Source organism: Barbus barbus (assembly GCF_936440315.1).
Source record: "Barbus barbus genome assembly, chromosome: 23".
Lineage (NCBI taxonomy): Eukaryota > Metazoa > Chordata > Actinopteri > Cypriniformes > Cyprinidae > Barbus > Barbus barbus.
Genome location: NC_136751.1, coordinates 30,900,295 through 30,918,022, shown reverse-complemented (window position 1 = coordinate 30,918,022; position 17,728 = coordinate 30,900,295). Strand labels below are relative to the sequence as shown.

General features: G+C 40.3%; 2 protein-coding genes across 2 annotated transcripts in view; one reads left to right on the top strand and one right to left on the bottom strand.

Moving 5' to 3' along the window:
- Positions 1–260: 260 nt before the first annotated feature.
- On the bottom strand, positions 261–6,798 carry LOC306842763 (glycine amidinotransferase, mitochondrial-like). The gene is made up of 9 exons (XM_079373823.1): positions 6,587–6,798; positions 5,315–5,527; positions 4,146–4,341; positions 3,857–4,047; positions 3,506–3,643; positions 3,267–3,431; positions 3,122–3,185; positions 1,118–1,234; positions 261–1,039 (listed from the first exon to the last, which is right to left on the bottom strand). The coding sequence occupies exons 1-9, from the start codon at positions 6,653–6,655 to the stop codon at positions 927–929; spliced, it is 1,266 nt and encodes a 421-aa protein (XP_079229949.1). The 5' UTR covers positions 6,656–6,798; the 3' UTR covers positions 261–926.
- Positions 6,799–16,083: 9,285 nt separating this feature from the next.
- The window catches only part of LOC306843120 (long-chain fatty acid transport protein 2), a 9,267-nt gene continuing 7,622 nt past the window's right edge, over positions 16,084–17,728 (top strand). Inside the window, exon 1 of the mRNA XM_079374406.1 lies at positions 16,084–16,592. Within this exon, the coding sequence (XP_079230532.1) occupies positions 16,115–16,592 (478 nt within the window). The 5' untranslated portion in view covers positions 16,084–16,114. The remainder of the gene's footprint in view (positions 16,593–17,728) is intronic.

The window sequence follows — 17,728 nt, the reverse complement described above, 5'->3', positions numbered from 1 at the left end:
CACACACACACTCACACACACACACACGTGAATGAATCAGGTTTGCAGCTCAATAACACATGACTCCAGTGCACTTTACAATCAGCCTTCATCACTAATTTTAAAAATGTTGACAGGGGATTATGAATATGTGCAATACAGTCAGAAACCTGCTAGTTATCTCCTCAGGAGAAGGAGCTGCTCTGTGGTTCACTTCTTAACTACTGGTTCAGTTCTTTTGATCATGAAGTTTCATAAAACACAAATGCAAAAGTCCCGCTGATTTCCAAGTGTATCTTTATTTGACTGGTTTGACCTGATACAGAATCATGTGTTGATAAAGAGCAATCACACTCAATAAGTTTAACTAGAGAATCACAGCACAAGCGAATAATCAGCCAAACGTTCGGTGAAAGCAGCTCACAGTGTCCTGACTCCTGCTATTGAGAATGACATCAGAGGCAGATGCTAGAAACACACTTTTGTGAAGGGAAAGTATATGCTGCTAAAATGCATATGCATATAGATATTTACATTTTTATGAAATGCTTACAAAATAACTGAAGTATGGCTACAAAAATACCTGAGTTTACAAATTCACACTTGGCACATCACATGTAGGGTAAAAAAAAAAAGATATATAATTAAAATGCATTATATAAGAAGTCATTACAATTCAAAATATGCTGTGTTTTTTTTTTTGTGTGTGTGGTTTTGGTAAATAGGAGGTAGAAACTCTTGTTCTGTGGTCGTGGTGGCGTGGGGGGGGGGCTCTGTCTGCTTCACTGGAGTCATTCCTACAACAGCCGGCCAGAAATGCAGTTGTTATTGAGATCACTGAGGTTTCTATTCATCAAGTTCATCTGTGGCGTTTGCGAAAGCCCTGACATGCACAGCGCTATCAAGCCATGCTCCGAGCTCAATAAGAACTGCGTGTCTCTGGCAGGCTAGAGGAAGTAGGACTGGAGCGTCCCGCGGCGGCGCACATCCGTCGTCCAGCAGTGAAAGCCTCCTCCCAGAGAGTTAGCGTGCCGGATGCTGACCTTAATGGTCTGAATGCCTGCGGGAGAAACCACAGGTGAACGAGGAATCACATCAGAGCTGAGGATCGTTTCATCAGAACAAACGGCGCTCTCACCGAGACTTTCAAACATCTTCTGTATGCTCATCTCGTTAGCGTCCACCATCACGCGCTTCTCATCCAGCATCAACACGTTCATCGAGAGCCATTTGGACGACATCCACAGCGGATGATCTGAGGTTGAAAAATACTCATGTTAAGCCAAATATATCTGATTAAAATTGTAATATATTATTAACGCATCTGTAAGATGTTGGCAACATCAGCTCAGGATGTGAATCGGTCATTTAGAGTCATTTGCTGTTTACCAAATTTAGTTTTCAAGCTCAAGCTCAGATCTGCTCCTGTACGATATTATAGCGTGAGCATTAGTGTTTTTCAGCTGCTTCCACACAACATCTTTCCTCGTCACACAGTTTCTGAAAGCTGTCACTCAAACAGCAGAAGCACACACCACATCTACAAAACCACACACTAATTCCCAGCCTTTGACACTTTTTGTAAAACACATCACATTTTACATTTATTCATTTAGCTGACGCTTTTATCCAAAGCGACTTACAATTGCTATATATGTCAGAGGTCGCACGCCTCTGGAGCAACTAGGGGTTAAGTGTCTTGCTCAGGAACACATTGGTGTCTCACAGTGGATTCGAACCCGGGTCTCTCACACCAAAGGCATGTGTCTTATCCACTGCGCCATCACCACCCACCACATCACACAATTCTCTATGCAACACACACACATCTAACAGGAATTAATATTATAAGGTGTTTGCAAATGTTTGCTTTTGAGATGTGTTTGTGATATTTTGAATGCAGTGTTTCGTTTTGCATTTTGTGTGTGCAATTCTTGGATTTGTGTGTAAAGTTTTGAAAATGTGTGTAAGCAGCTGAAAAAACTAATAAAAGGCTTTGTAAAAACTAATTGCATTTTCATTTTAATATTGTTAGTCTTGGCTTGAGATTGCAGTGAAAATGAAACATCAAATCACCAACTGCATTTTATTTTTCAATTTGACAAGAACATTTATTGAAATTAAATCATTTCATTTCATTTTCAATTTTGGCACATTTTGCGTACAGTTTTCTATAATTAAATTGTTAATCTAGTTTTAATTTTTATAATTGAATTGATTTATTTAAAAATGGCAGAAAATACCTTCCATATTCCTGTGCAGAAACAAACAGCAGCAAGTGATTGTGTTTGACATTAATGAGCTTCATCTCCGAGCTTAAAGAGTCCTTCGGTTTCCACTCAAGGAACATTGACTCAGTTTCGAGCCTCATATCAATATAATCATACTAGACGGAGCAACTCAAGCACTTCAACAGACGAGATACAGCTAACAGATTAAATTTCTTCAAAACGTATAAATACAGATTTAATGTATATCAGTGTTTTAACTAGATTGCTATATTTGATAAATGGTTTTCAAAATAATATAAAACTGTGGTGATGAATATGTGACGGGGCAGCTGACCTGCAGAGTTATTTTTATTAATCAGATCATGATATTAATCTAAATCTGGTGCATGTTGTGTCTGTCTGTTCATCTTCAGTTGCTGGTCCCATGGACTTCTATAGTATGGAAAAAAACACTACTCGAGTCATCGGGGACCAGCAGCAGTTCAAGGTGAACTATCCCTTTAAAGTCACAATGAAATGGAAATAGCAACAGATCGCTTCTTCTGCATTGTGATGGACATCTGAGTGTAGCGAATTATTGAAAAAGAAAAAAATAGAGCAGGACTTGATTCTGTGCATTAGTTGCTGATTGGATGCTGAGATGAGGGTGTGGCCTAGTGTTAAGAGCACTAAATGACTGGAGAAGATCCAGCTATGACACTTTAATTAAACAATTCTAAAAAAAAAAAAATATATTAAACATGCATACATGAATTGTTAAGAAAAACATGCATTTAGAAAATGTACTTTCATGCATTATATGCATGTGTTTTAAGAGACGTGATGATGAGCTTTGGGTGTGACTGGAGAGTTTGAGAACCAAGCCACCAATCTCAGGTCAAACCTCACGCGTCAGAACTCGCTGTACTCACTGTCTGGAATAAGAGGAGTTGGAGGAGTCACCACAGTCCAGCCGGCCTTCCTGAACATCTCGATCTGCAGGAGAGAGTCAGCATGGTGTGAGCGCGCCTCGCTGCAGTGCTACAGATCAACACTAAGTGGCAGCACAGCACTGACCTGACGACAGGGCCGATCCGGGTTGGACAGCACCAGCCCCGGGCCGATGATGTTAAAGGTGGCGTCGATGTGCATGGGGTTGGGGTCTTTGAAGGAGATGATGTGGATCTTATAGGTGGGAGCGAGGTGGCGTCTCATCCACTCGATGCCCATGAAGTTTGTAACCTGTCAGTAAAAGCCTGTCAGCAGGAGCTGGAGCGTGAGAGAGCACTGAGCTCGGAGCGGATGAGGACGCTCACCTGACTCCTCTGTACAAAGATATCAGTGCCGGCCCTGATGAAGTCTGCAGCGTCGAAACACGGCTCGAACTCGGTGGTGACAAACTTCCCCTGAGCGGCCAGCTTATGTCTGTCCTCCACGGTGCGGATGGGGTAATCCTACACACATTTGATTCTTTTATTTGGATACAAAAAACAAGCAAAGAAAACCGAATCCAAATACCCTGAGAAGTCATTTTGCAAGATATTAGCAGGTACACATGGCTAACATGTACAAACACACACGCACGCATGCACACACACACACACACACACAAACACACACACGCTGTGAAGTGCTGCGTCAACGGCGTAACACACATCTGTTCACACCTGATCGTACAGCTCGTCACTCATGGTAGGTTTGGGCGCAGTGGTCCACTTGGCTCCTCGTCTGAAGTACTCTTTAATGAGGGGCCGATACGCTCGGTACTCGAAGAACCGGGCCCTCCAGGCCATCGGGGCCTCGATGACCTCATTCCCCACGACGATCAGGATATCTCTCGGCATCGCTGCGTACATGCCTGTGCAGAAAACCAGTGTCAGCGCTGATATCAGTGTGTGTGTGTGTGTGTGTGTGTGTGTGTGTGTGTGTGTGTGTGTGTGTGTGGTCAGCTCTCACCGGTGGAGGTGAAGTCCGGGGTTTTATACTCCACTGACCAGTCGATGGGTTCCGGTCGTCTCACTGTAACTCCCTCATGCTGGAGAATATTGCACATTTCGTCGATTTCAGCGACTGCTTTCTTCACGTGGTCCTGTGGGAATGTCTGTCCCCCGTACTGCTGGTAGAAGGGCCAGTATTTCTCATAGGTGTTGGCCTGCAGACACACAGCAGCAGTACAGCTTATGGTTAAGTTAGGATTTCTCTGATGTGATGAAAGCACTTCTGTTGCTCACTGCATGGTTTATAATGCACATTAGTCTTATGATAACTATAGTGATAACCAGTGCTGGGAAGGTTACTTTGGAAATGTAACAGGTTACAGATTACAAGTTACCCTATCTAAAATGTAAGAAGTAGTGTAACTATTTCAATCATCTTTTTAAAGTGATATTACTGATTACATTTTATTACTTTTTGATTACTTTTATAAATTTCTAATGAATGTTTTCAGTGTTAATCATTTTGAAACTTTTAACGCAGGCCAGGTTAACCTTACACTCAACACTGATTACTGTCAGACTTTCAAAATCCTTCATCACTTTAATTGAAGCACAATCACCACAAAATGACACTTTATGAGACACCTCTTTTTATTTTGACATCATTCTGAGGTTAAATACAGATTTAAAATGGTAACAAGGAATAGTTTAATAGCTGTGATACTGTTTTTGAAATCAAATCTTTGCACAGTTATGACAGAAAACACCGGAATCTAACAATGCTTTGGAAAAAAACAGTTAATCTTAAAAAAAATAAAGCATATGCATAAACCTTAGTGAAACATTAGTGTCTCATATTTTAAAGCAGTCGATGCAATTTCTTAAAGAAATCAATATCTGTATGTGTGTGAAAATATTCAGATGTAACCCCCTTAACAATCCTTGCAGTAATATTTTACACAATATTTTATATTACACATTTTTTTATTAGATTACAGTTACTTTCATTTCTGCTACATGTAACTTACTTTCCCCAACAATGTTGAAGTAACTATAATAAATATATGTAAATATAATGGTATACATATAAGTATGTGTGAGTGTGTGTGTGTGTGTGCGTGCGTGTATGTGTATAATGTGTGTGCGCGTGAGTGAGTGAGTGTGTGTGTGTGTGTGTGTGTTCTGTACCTTGACCTCCACGGTGAACGGGGGGACGCAGGCGTTCTCGGCTCTCCCTACGATCACCTCTTCGAGAGGGTCCCACTCGTTGTGCGCGCACACGGGGCATTCCTCGGGCGTGTGCTCGGTAACCGGCTCGTCCGCGGTGAGCGGGAGCGCGGCGGCGGAACTCGAGGTGCTGCGGAACGCGCGCGACACCCATCCCGTCACCGCGCGACCCACCTGCGCGACACAAACCAAACTCACAAATCACCGCCAAACAACAGAAGTCAAGAAAGAGCAATGAGATTAATGCAAGAGCGAATTATGGAGTCCTTAAGTGGCTAAATTAGTCAAAGCAAGTTCTTTAGTTCTTTACATGTTCTTTAACGAAAAAATGGTATAGAAACTATTTTCACCCAGAAATTGCCAGTAAATTAAATGTGGCATTTTTAGTTTTGAAATAGTACTTACAAAACATACTCCAGTAAACATTGTTTTATTTACGCTTATAGTTAGAATAATCATTCGACAAAACATTAAAAATGTTGGTAACACTTTATTTTAATGTGTCCTTGTTACTCCTTACATGCACTTACTATTATAATAACAATTAATTATGCATGCAAGAAACCCTAAAACAAACCCTAATCCTAACCTTAACCATATAGTAAGTACATGTAGTTAATTAATATAATTCAGTACTTAAATGTATAATTACACTGTAACAAGGACACCTTCAAATAAAGTGTAGCCTAACCAAAATGTTTTTTACACAAACACACACACAGAGAGTCACAACAGATCCCATTACGCGTGTTAAAACGTGATGTCATTCTGTAATTGGCACACTGCATCAGGAATTAATTCATGGCTGAATGAAGGAAAGCAGGAATCAGGGTTCGAACTGGACTCAGACACGCTTGCTGTTGGCAATGATCGCGATGATAACGCGCTGCCTGAGCTTGTACAGTTTGATCTTCGTGTTCCTGGAGTTTCTGATCTCTGATCGTTACAGCTGTGCTGTCACTCATTCATAACACATGATCTCCAACTCTGAGCCAATGCAACATTTTCTAAGAACATGATCAAGACAGTAAATCAAAAGACAGACGCATAAGATGATTATAGTCTCATAATGCATTTAAGAGTTTAACACTACAAACCAGTTTTTTAAATGATCAAATCAATCAGCTTTTATAATTATGATGGTAAGTGTGAATGCATTATAAGACTCTCATCACTCTCTCTCACACATGTGGCATTATTCTCTAAAGATCCGTGTAAACGCGCGATATTCACCATAGCGCCGATCAGATGAGCAGCTTCTGCTCCGCGGCTCCCTCCTCTCAGGCATCGCACACGCAGCATGTTGTTCTGGTTCTGGTTCTGGTTCTGGACCGAAGCTCTTAGGCATGCAGCAGCAGTTCTGATCCGGGGAAGTAGGAGAGGCGCCGCGGGGACGCGCTTTTATAGGCACGGTCGCGGAGCGAAATTCTTGAAGCAACGTGACATGAGAGAGACTCCAGCAGGAGAAGGATCCCTGACAGCAGCACATTCTTATCGCTTTCGCGTCTGAACTGCATTAAAATGACGCAACGCTCGATCCGCCAACGCCACGCGGTGCATCCGCTACTGTAATTACTGTAACCAGCTGCTGGATGATGATAATAATAATAATATTGACTTCGCTCTCAATGAAGACAAACATAAGAAGCAAGGTTGCTATAAAAGTGAAAATAAGTAAAAGAACGAATGAAAATGCAGATCAATTTAAATGATCAACTTTAAAACAATGAAAAGAGTTAAATGGGTTTAGATTCAGGTAAAGCTGTGACTGTATATATGATGAAGAATCGGAATAAAACGCTCTGACAGACTCAGGATCGGAGGAACGGGATCACTTCAGGAATCTGAAGCAGGTTTATCACTGCATGTCAATGCGAGAAAAACACAAGAATATTGATCAGCTTTCCAGACAGAGAAGACCATAACATATGGAGTAATATTTCTGAGGTGAAAAACCCCACATTATTCTGATGTTAAGCTCGCATCAAACTTGCATTTACAAGATTTTATTGACAACATTAAAACCTTTATCAGTCTTAATGTTTTGGTGTCAGAAAGAACACAAACAAGCATATAATTACAGATTTATAATTCATGCGCATCTCTCTGTCATCTATAAAGTGCTAATTTTAAAAAAGTGATCTTGCTGACCAAGAAGAAAATATAACCCTCTATGGCATGAATTTTTATTTTGGATGGAAAAAAATATTTCATCCCATTTTTTGGGAGCTTGAGGGTCCCTGATAATATATTGATTATAAAATGAGTTGGTTTGTTGCCTCTGTGCTATAAGGGTACCGAAACACCAAGGGTTTCTATATAAGTGGAATACGGAAAACAAGCATTATAAGCATTAATATAAGCACAGTTTCGTCTGGACGGGAATCTCTTTAACCTCCGCCACCTGCAAGCCATCACCAAGACCACCACCATCACAATTCATGAACTGCAATACACTGTAAAAAAATAATCGTAAAAAAACGGTCAAATGACTGGCAGCTACGGCTGCCAAACAAAAACCGTAAAATTAAGGTAAAATATCTTAATTCAAACAAGGAAAAACCTGTAAAATAACAGGGTTTTTTTCTAAAACTTTTAATGAAAAAATCTGTAAAATGATAGTTTTTGCACTTTATTGGAATTAAGATATTTTTCATTTATTTTACGGTTTTTGTTTGGCAGTCATTTGACCGTTTTTTTACGATTATTTTTTTTACAGTGTGCGCTGATGGCTGTGCCCTCTTAGCCCACAGCCCTACTGCAATGCAGCACACACTGGATGTTGTATGCGCAGTCTACCAAGCTTGTGGCCTACAAGTTAACATCCTAAAGACAGAGATCATTGCACAGACCACGATCCCCACCCCCCACACCCCCTGAATTCTACATCCATGGCACACCAGTAAAGGTTGTTCAGCACTTCTGCTACCTTGGAAGCATCCTAACTCCCACCTGCCTCATAGACAACGAGATCCAGGCACACATAAATCTTGCCTCCTCTGCCTTCGGTAGACTTCGGTCTCGAGTCTTTGTTAATAAAGATCTCTGTACCTTCACCAAAGCGGCCGTCTACCAAGCAGTCTGTGTTTCCACTCTGCTGTTTGGTGCAGAAGCTTGGACTCCCTACTGCAGGCATATTTGGTGTCTCGAGGGCTTTCACATCAGATGCCTCCAGCGCATACTAGGTGTCACATGGAAAGACAAAATCCCCCACACGGACATCCTACAGATGGGTCCCACCGCCTCCCCCGGCAGGTTCTCTACGGGCAGATATACACAGCTAACAGGAGACCTGGGGGTCAGAAGCGTCGCTATAAGGACTATCTTAAGGGGATCCTGAAAAGCTCCACCCTCCCCCACCCCCATACATTAATACATTCATACAACACTATGCCAAAGAGAAGTGGTTCCTTACTTATTACATATCTTGAAGAAAAATTAAATTAGCTGCAGTATAGTAGAAGGCACTGTATATAATATTTTTTGTATACAATAAATCCCGATCTTCAGAACATATAGATGAAACGTGGTAATGTTATCTTATTTTTGGAGCCTGCGGTTTGGGAACGCAGAGTTAATTATAACGAAGAACTTTGATGAGACTTTGCTCAACACAAAGCTAGTACTTCAGATGCTGTGCAATGAGATCGGTCTGTTGATTAGTCCAGCTTTATGCAGTTTTTTTATGCAAAATGCACATAAAAGTAGGTGGATGGAAACATAGCTAGTGTTTTTAGTTTTTCGCTAAATTAACTATGGCTATTCTGAACTTTTTTTAAGACCCGAAAACTTAAATGCTTCAGCTTTAAACTTTCCAAAATGTTCTTCAGTTAAACAAGGAGAAAACTGAAATCATTGCATTTGGAAACAAAGATGAAGTTCTCAAGGTGAATGCATACCTTGACTCTAGGGGTCAAACAACTAAAAATCAAGTCAGAAATCTTGGGGTGATTCTGGAGACAGACCTTAGTTTCAGTAGTCATGTCAAAGCAGTAACTAAATCAGCATACTATCATCTCAAAAACATTGCAAGAATTAGATGCTTTGTTTGCAGTCAAGACTTGGAGAAACTTGTTCATGCCTTTATCACCAGCAGGGTGGATTACTGTAATGGTCTCCTCACCGGCCTTCCCAAGAAGACCATTAGACAGCTGCAGCTCATCCAGAACACTGCTGCCAGGATTCTGACTAGAACCAGAACATCTGAGCATATCACACCAGTCCTCAGGTCCTTACACTGGCTTCCAGTTACATTTAGGATTGATTTTAAAGTACTTTTACTCGTTTATAAGTCACTCAATGGCCCAGGACCTAACTATATTGCTGATATGCTCACTGAATATAAACCGAACAGACCACTCAGATCATTAGGATCGAGTCAGTTAGAAATACCAAGGGTTCACACAAAACAAGGGGAGTCTGCGTTTAGCTATTATGCGGCCGCAGCTGGAACCAGCTTCCAGAAGAGATCAGATGTGCTAAAACATTAGCCACATTTAAATCAAGACTCAAAACTCATCTGTTTAGCTGTGCATTTGTTGAATGAGCACTGTGCTATATGTCCCAACTGACTGCACTGTACTTTCATTTTATATAATTTTCCTTGTTTTTATTGTTGTGATGATCATTTTCTATTCTTAACTGTTTAAAATTAATTTTAATTCAATTTTATATCATTTTAAAAGTTTAAACTGAAGGCTAAAGTAAGTGCTGTGATGGTAAAGAGAATGTGGGCAAAGAAAGACCAGTGTGTTGGTTAATCAGTTTAAAGTAGGACCTCTGAGTTCTGTTTGTTTGGGTTCTGGTTAGGGACTGTCTGTAAGCGGAGGCGGTGCGGCAGGGGAGAGCGATGGACTCTCAGATGTGAGTGAGGGACACCAGCAGAAGAAAACTGGTGTCATAATGTAGGTACACCTGTAAGTGTAAAGGTGTACGAGTGCACAGCTATAGACGGAGAGATGTGCACAGTCCGGGAGGGACAAAATGCATTCTCTAAGGCACTAAGAGCCCTAGAGGCAATTAGTGTATTTGAAGTTATAATACCGAGAGAATGTGAGACGCTAGAAAGGAGGTTGTAGTCGTGAATCGCTCCACCGACTCTAAACTCCTACCATTACAGACAGGGGCACGCGCTGAGTTTTAGCGAATAGGTCAGATATGATGGTCAGTGTAAGTAGGGTTTTGGAAGGTTTTTGTCCCGCTCACTTAGTGCGGAAGAGTTTGAACAAAGCTTGAGAATATTTGTTTTTAAATTTCTTGTTTTTATTATTATTATTATTATTATTACAATTTTTTTCTCTTTTTTTCAACTAGTTGTTTTTATTGCTGTGATCAATATTATTATTATTATTTGATGACTATTTTACTTTTGCTCTTTTAAAAAAATAGTACAAGATTTAAATAAACTAACTAGACGTTACTGAAGTAGTGGTGGCTATCATACGGGATAGACTGCTTTACTAAGCAGAGAGCAGATGTGTCTGAGAAACTGAAGGGTACGCCTATCATTTAAAGAACAAAGTTTGTCATAAAAGGTATCAATGAGAGAAAAACAAGAAGACAACAGATCAATAGAATCAACTGGTTTTCCCTGAAACTGACAGTAAGAGAGAAGGAAAAACTAGTAATTCCACATTGAAAAGCATTACGACATAAATGTGCTTTTAAAAAACAATCTCTAAAATGTGTCTTTTGTTACGTGCAGGACTCTCTACAAATGAATGAATGCGAGTCGTTCCAGCAGAGATCAAAAGTCCTGGATCCCTGGGCTGTTTGAGTCGATGTGTGTATTGAGCTGAACCCTGGACTTCATGAATGAGCTTCAGGCCTCCAGCACTCGGCCAGAGTTCATACGCATCTTTGACTACGGGTTTTTCAATCGCTAACAAGCGTTTACCAATACTTAAAGTACTTTTTCTAAACTCTTAACACAGAAACACATCTACATCACACAGTTAGCCAAATAGTTAATTTTCTGGCCAAAACCACATTTTGTTAAATAAATACACACTGTACATTTCATAATGCTGAATACCTTTTTCTTCATATACTAACTCTATCAAAACACAGCAAACCCAGTTCAAAATCGAATCATTCGGTCAGAACATTAGCACTGGTTTTCTATCCAACAGGAGCATGTGGTCAGTTATAATGCATAGACTGTCAAAATGCTAACAGCTGATGGCTTTACAACAACTGCATTACTTGTCATGTTTCAGTTCTACCTGGATATACTGTAATAGACAATATAAAAATCCATATTTTTTGTAATTTAGCTTGAAACTGAAACCCATTTTACATTTTTAAGTGTTGAATGTGTTCATTCTTGGCAAACATAGTATCTAAAACAGAATGAGTCATTACTTTATAGAATGTACAATAGAAAAATAAATAGGGTGCCCTATGTAGAAATTAAACTGGAACCTTGATTGAAATGTCTTTCCAGTGGGTGAGAGTTGGATGTGGCTGATGCCAGGGATCAACAACAGTTCCAACATACATGGCCTTTGGTTTCTATGCAAGCTTATTTCCATCATAGAATAAAAAAGTTAAAATGGTACTTGTGACCTCTTAATCTCACAATTCAGACTTCTGTTATTGGAATTGAGAGTCTAGCAATTCAGTCTTTATAAGAATCGTGAGATTCTGTAAATTCACAATTGCAAGAAAAAAAGGAAGAATTCTTTCAGTCACAATTACCCTTTACCCTTTATATTCCGTGGCAGAAATAAGCTTTCATAGGTTCCACATGTGTGAAAAAACCAACAAACAAACCAAATATAAAAATGCACAGTCCAACACACATTCTCACTCCTATCCCCTTCCTCTTCTCCCTTTTTCTGATCCAACGACTCCTCTCCCTCCTATAACTATTCCTCTCCCTCTCCCAAGCATTATGCTTTTCTCTCTCTGATTTTTGGTGTTGCTCTGCATCCACAAAACCAATTCAAAGAGGCGTTTTTTACTCTATGTTGTTGATGGAAAGAGCTTCGAGATCTCACTATTCCTCCAGCTGAGACCGGAATCAGCGGGAATCAACCATTTCAGTGATCTGTTACTTAAAAATGCTCATCAGTTTGGACAAAAGGATGTTAGCAATTGAAAAAACCTGTAATACCAGTTCATTTGAAAGTGTCATGAAACCCCCCTGTTTCAGCACTGGTCTTTCAACCTTCGATTTGAAATCGACTCCAGAAATGGCTGTGTAAAGGCCAATGAGGGAATCCACGTCCACAGTCCCTCCAAAGAGCCGTAAATCCTGGGAAAGACAACAACACAGATGAGTCCACCACAGAAAGACTGTATGTTTTACAGCTGACTGTAAAGGTAACATACAAACATCAGCTGTTTTGAATGAATATCCTAATCAATGAATTAAGAACAAACACACACCTTGTCCCAATCGGCCATTTCTGAAAACAATCCCGAGCAAACCGTTGAGATCAACCTTCTTTTCTTTTTTTAAATGCACAGTTGTGTTCAGTTGTTTACAATGAGTTAAACAGTAAAATTATGCAAACTTTATTAAATATGAGAGACATTAATCAACTGTCATTGTTCAGATCAATTCAGTTAAGTGTTGATTCACTTCAGTTCAATAATTGTGTGAAGCTCATCTATTATGAAACCAGTTCATTTAAGCAGAAGACTTCATTCAGCTTAATTCAGATCAAGGTTGTTCTCATCTGATAGTGCCAGTGCAGTTAAGTCAATAATAATACTAAATATATACATATTAGTCAAGGCAGAGTACAGAAGAGCAGTATTTACACACTGAACACAACGACCCGCAAACACTCAAGAAGTAGGTCAGTCGATGAGCTGGGCTGATTTAGTATTCATTTTCTTGAAATATTGGACTATATCAGTGCCATATAGTGTTTGTACAGTAGGGTTTCCAGATACAGCTGTCGGGTTTCCCTCTAACATGTGAGCAGCTTGCACAAGCTCCGACTGAGACTCAGATGTGTGACTGACTGTGACTAATTCACCTATTTTCTTAAGCCACTGTACAGAAAGAAAACAGTGCAGCAGGACGTTATCTCCTCCCTGCTCCATATCGCTGTAACCTTGAAAAGTTCGGCCCGTTCTAGCTCTTCAAACACACGGCTGGCCCACAGCTCTTGCTCCTGCAGTGCATGCTGGGAATCAGGACTCTGTGAATGCTGAATGAAGCTCAAGCTGTATATTGATAGCGAGAGGTCACTGGGTTTGATTTATCAGCTGGAGTAAAACAGCTGCTATCAGGAGTCACTCAAAGCACTGATAGCGACGCTTGTCTTGACACGACTCCTCGTTCAGAAAGCTCTGGAAATGATGCAACAGCTCTGTGAATCCACCGCAGATCTGGCACCGGATCCAACTGCTTATGTAAGAGCAAAACATGTCAAATGTTTAGGCAAAACCAAACGGCATAGAGTGATGATTGAAATATGACTTCTTGCACAGTAAATATCAGCTGTAAAACACTGACGTCAGACAGTTTAATGATTGCTCGTACAGAGTTAGAGGCATTGAGTCTGTGGTTAGAGTCAGTCGAGCACTGATAAGAGTTCACAAGCGACCCTGTTCTTCAGACCAACACAACTCAGAGAAAAAATAAAACACGATTCCTGAAGGAAACGCAAAGTTTGCTTGTCAAAGCCAATGTCATTGCCCTTGTAATTCACCCTGGATTGCATGTTTTGTCCTGACTGACTATAGTGTGAGCAAATCACTGGTGTGTTTTCATGAACAGAAGAACACTAGTCAACTAGTTTGTGATTTCATTTTTACTACGTTTGTAGACCTGCGAACTTGACTCGCTGCTTTTTAATGAATCTGTTCAAAGACTCACTCACTGACTGCTGTGTGTTTGTGATCGGAGGAAATAGCCAATGAACCAATCAGTGAAGATGAATCCAAAACACCAGTACTATACAATATATTTACAGTGTGACTCATACAGTCCAGTTCCAGAACAAATAGCTCTTAGGAACCGTTTCTTTAGAGCAGGGATTGCCAAAGCCAGACCGCGAGGAACATCAATGCGGAGCGCGAAGGTTTTGACATAATGAAATAAATAAATAAATGCCAAACTCTAATTTCTAATAGAATCAAATGTATATCAAGCACATCAAGGTCAGCTCAGCAGAGCCGTTTAGGTGCAGTGCAGTGAAGAGAGAAGAGAGTAGCGCGCAGACCACCAAAAATGAGGGAAGTTTAAGTTCCTTAAATTTCTTAAATGGTACAAGAAAGTTTTAATTATGATTTCAGGAGGTCTTAATTTGGGGGACAGAAAGATAAGATCATTTTAAAAGGCTATGATTTCATTGAATAAATATGAGCACTGCACATTTCAAAGTCTGCTGCACTGCCTTGTGTGCGGCCCTTCCCAGAGAAACCGCTTTATTTCTGCTGTTCCTAAAGCGCCACCTGCTGGCAGAGAATGAATGGGAATTTTCAATAAGCTCTGCTGTTTTTGTTCAGACCAATGAGAAAATCAACCCATGTTTTTATGCAGCAAACACGTAAATGTGTGGATTGACAAAGAAGATAATGTATTATAAAAATGTAAGCAATTAAGACAGTAAAATATATTTATATGCTATTTAATTAATATAATTGATAATAATTGTTTAAATTTATATAATAATTTATGCTTTTGACTCTGAAGGCTGAAATGTGAAGTTTATCATTTTATAAAACTTTTTGTTTTTGTGAAAATCTGTATCTGAACTCTTTGTGCAGTTATTAAACAGTCTTAAATTTAAGCTTAAATATCCTGCAGATACCATGGTCTGGAAAAACAGCTCAATTCATGTTTTTAGGTAGTCTATATAATCGCCTGGACCTCGGCTGGTGAGGAGGGTTCATTACTGGACCTCAAGCAATTCTAGTTGAAGATCCCTGCTTTAGAGACTCAAAAGCACAGCTCGGTCAGTGTCGTCTGATTCCTGAGCAAACGACTTGTTTGAGATGCCAAAACTTCATTTTTTCTTTTGATCATAGATCACATAAAATCTCATCCCAAATGAATACACTCTTCTTCATTTTGGCATTTCATCACAATATCAACATTTGTAAGATAAGACTGATAAGACTGCATCGCTCATCCAGGTAAATGAAACCCGTGTCATTATATTTCATGTCTCTCCATGACTCGCTCTTCTCAGATCACCTCAGAGCATCAGCAGCTATTGATATTAATTTGATATTAAAAATATTATTGCAGGCCGATTCTTGTACAGTGTAACTGAGGGATTTGTTTAAAATATTATGTATATGCATAAGACATTTCAAGAAAATTATTTGAATGAATCAGAACACCTATTTATTTCCTTCATGTTTATTTTGGAATAATGACAGGCTACATTGATCCTTATATATTCAGACATTATTAATATTTTTAATTAATTTTTTTCAACTGCTTACACAAAATCTCTGCTTGTCTCAAACAGAAGCACCAGATCTGCAAAACCAGACACTAATTCTCAGTGTTTGACACACACAAATATATATACTTAATCTATTTTATTATTTGATAATTTGATATAGGCCTAGTTATGAACTATGCTTTTATTCATCTAAAACTCTGTGTAAATCTATTTGTTATATCAGTTCTGTTAAATCGGAAATGATCAATTATTTGGCAAAAGACAGATGTTGGCTCCTCAAAACAGCCGAAACCGGATTGTTATCCCTCCCTAAAGCGAGTTTAATCTCGCTCCGCCTTCAGGAGGAACAGAGAGTTCAGTCTTGAGCTGGGTTAGTTTGTTAAAGATGCTGCTTCTGTCGCTGCTGCTGGGGGCACTGATCACCTGTCCTCTGATTCTCCAGCGGTTTCTCCCGTATTTCTGGACGGATCTGGTCTATCACACCGAGCTGCTGCGGATCTTACTCAAGCTCGGTTCCCGCAGAAGAAGGCGACCGCTGTTCTTGGCTTTGGACCGGTTTCTGGAGCAGGTGGAGATAAGGCCGAACAAGGCGTTTATCGTGTTCGAGAATAAACGCTACTCGTTCAGAGACGCAGACCGAGAGAGCAACCGAATAGCGAACGCGTTGCGGGCCGCGTCGGTTCTGAGTCCGGGAGACACGGCGCTTCTGTTCATGCAGAACGAGCCCGCGTTCATCTTCTGCTGGCTCGCGCTGGCCAAGCTCGGCTGCGCATGCGCACTCCTCAACAGCAGCATCCGCGCACGGAGCCTGATCGCGAGCGTCCGCTGCTGCCGCGGCGCCACCGTCCTGATCGCGTCCGAAGGTGAGAAACGATCAATAAAGAGCCTAAATAATGTTTCTGTTGAAGGCGAGAAATTCTAGAAGAGAGCTTGGGTTAACCGTATTAATTTAAAGAAGTAGTTCAGATATAACGAAAATTCAGAATTTCAACTATTCTGTTAAAGGGATTTTTAAAAAATATTATTTTGATATGTTCCTTGAGGTTTACTGATAATGTTGATTTGATAAAAAAAAAAAATAATAATAATAAATACATGGAAAAATGATTATTTTCAACCCTCATTCTGACCCTCTCTCTAAAATGACCTGTTTTAAGGGGCGTGTCCTTTAAGGCTTCTCATGATCAGCCTCTATTATGATTGGCTAACGTCACTGCATAGGAAAATAGCTCCCTGGCTATTGCATGCGAGTGTTTTGACAACATGATAAAAAAATAAAATGGTAATTTCCAAACAAAGCATTATGAAATCATGTACTTACGGTTTATGAAGCAGCTGCAGTCAGATCTAGTTCTGCTTCATCTTTCAGCAAATGTTTCTTTGTGACTCTCCATGACACTGTGCCTCGATCACAAAACAAAACATGTGAACGAGCTGATTAAACCAAACGCGTCAAAGCTAGCGCTCTTTCACTGCATTTGTCCTGACCACATCTGTTTACTGTATTAGCGTAGACAAGATAGCAGAAGTGAGTGATTTCTATTTGCTTTTGACGCGACGCCACACTCACATTCAGCGTGACCAAGTGTCAGGCCGTTTCTCAATACCAAGTTCGCAGAGTCTGGACTTCCGTCCTTTCGAGTTTGGACTTGCCAAGTTCGACTCAGAAGAACGAACTCTCGAGGACGGGAGGACGAACTGAATTCTGGGTTATGGCCCGTATCAAGTCCGCACAAGTCACCTCTCGATGCATCCTTGGTAAAAGGGGCGGATCAAGAACACATCCGGGGATTTGAACTGGACTTGGCTAGATGTGAACTTTGAATTGGAACAGTACTTGGGCAGCGACTGATGACGTTTCACAAGTCCACAAGAACACAAGTACAGACAAGTACGCATATTGAGAAACGGCCTCAGTCTTTAGCGACTGAACACCGGTGGGCGGGGCCTATGCTGAGATGGCTATTCGTCGATGTCTTGCTCTGGAGGTGTGTCTGTG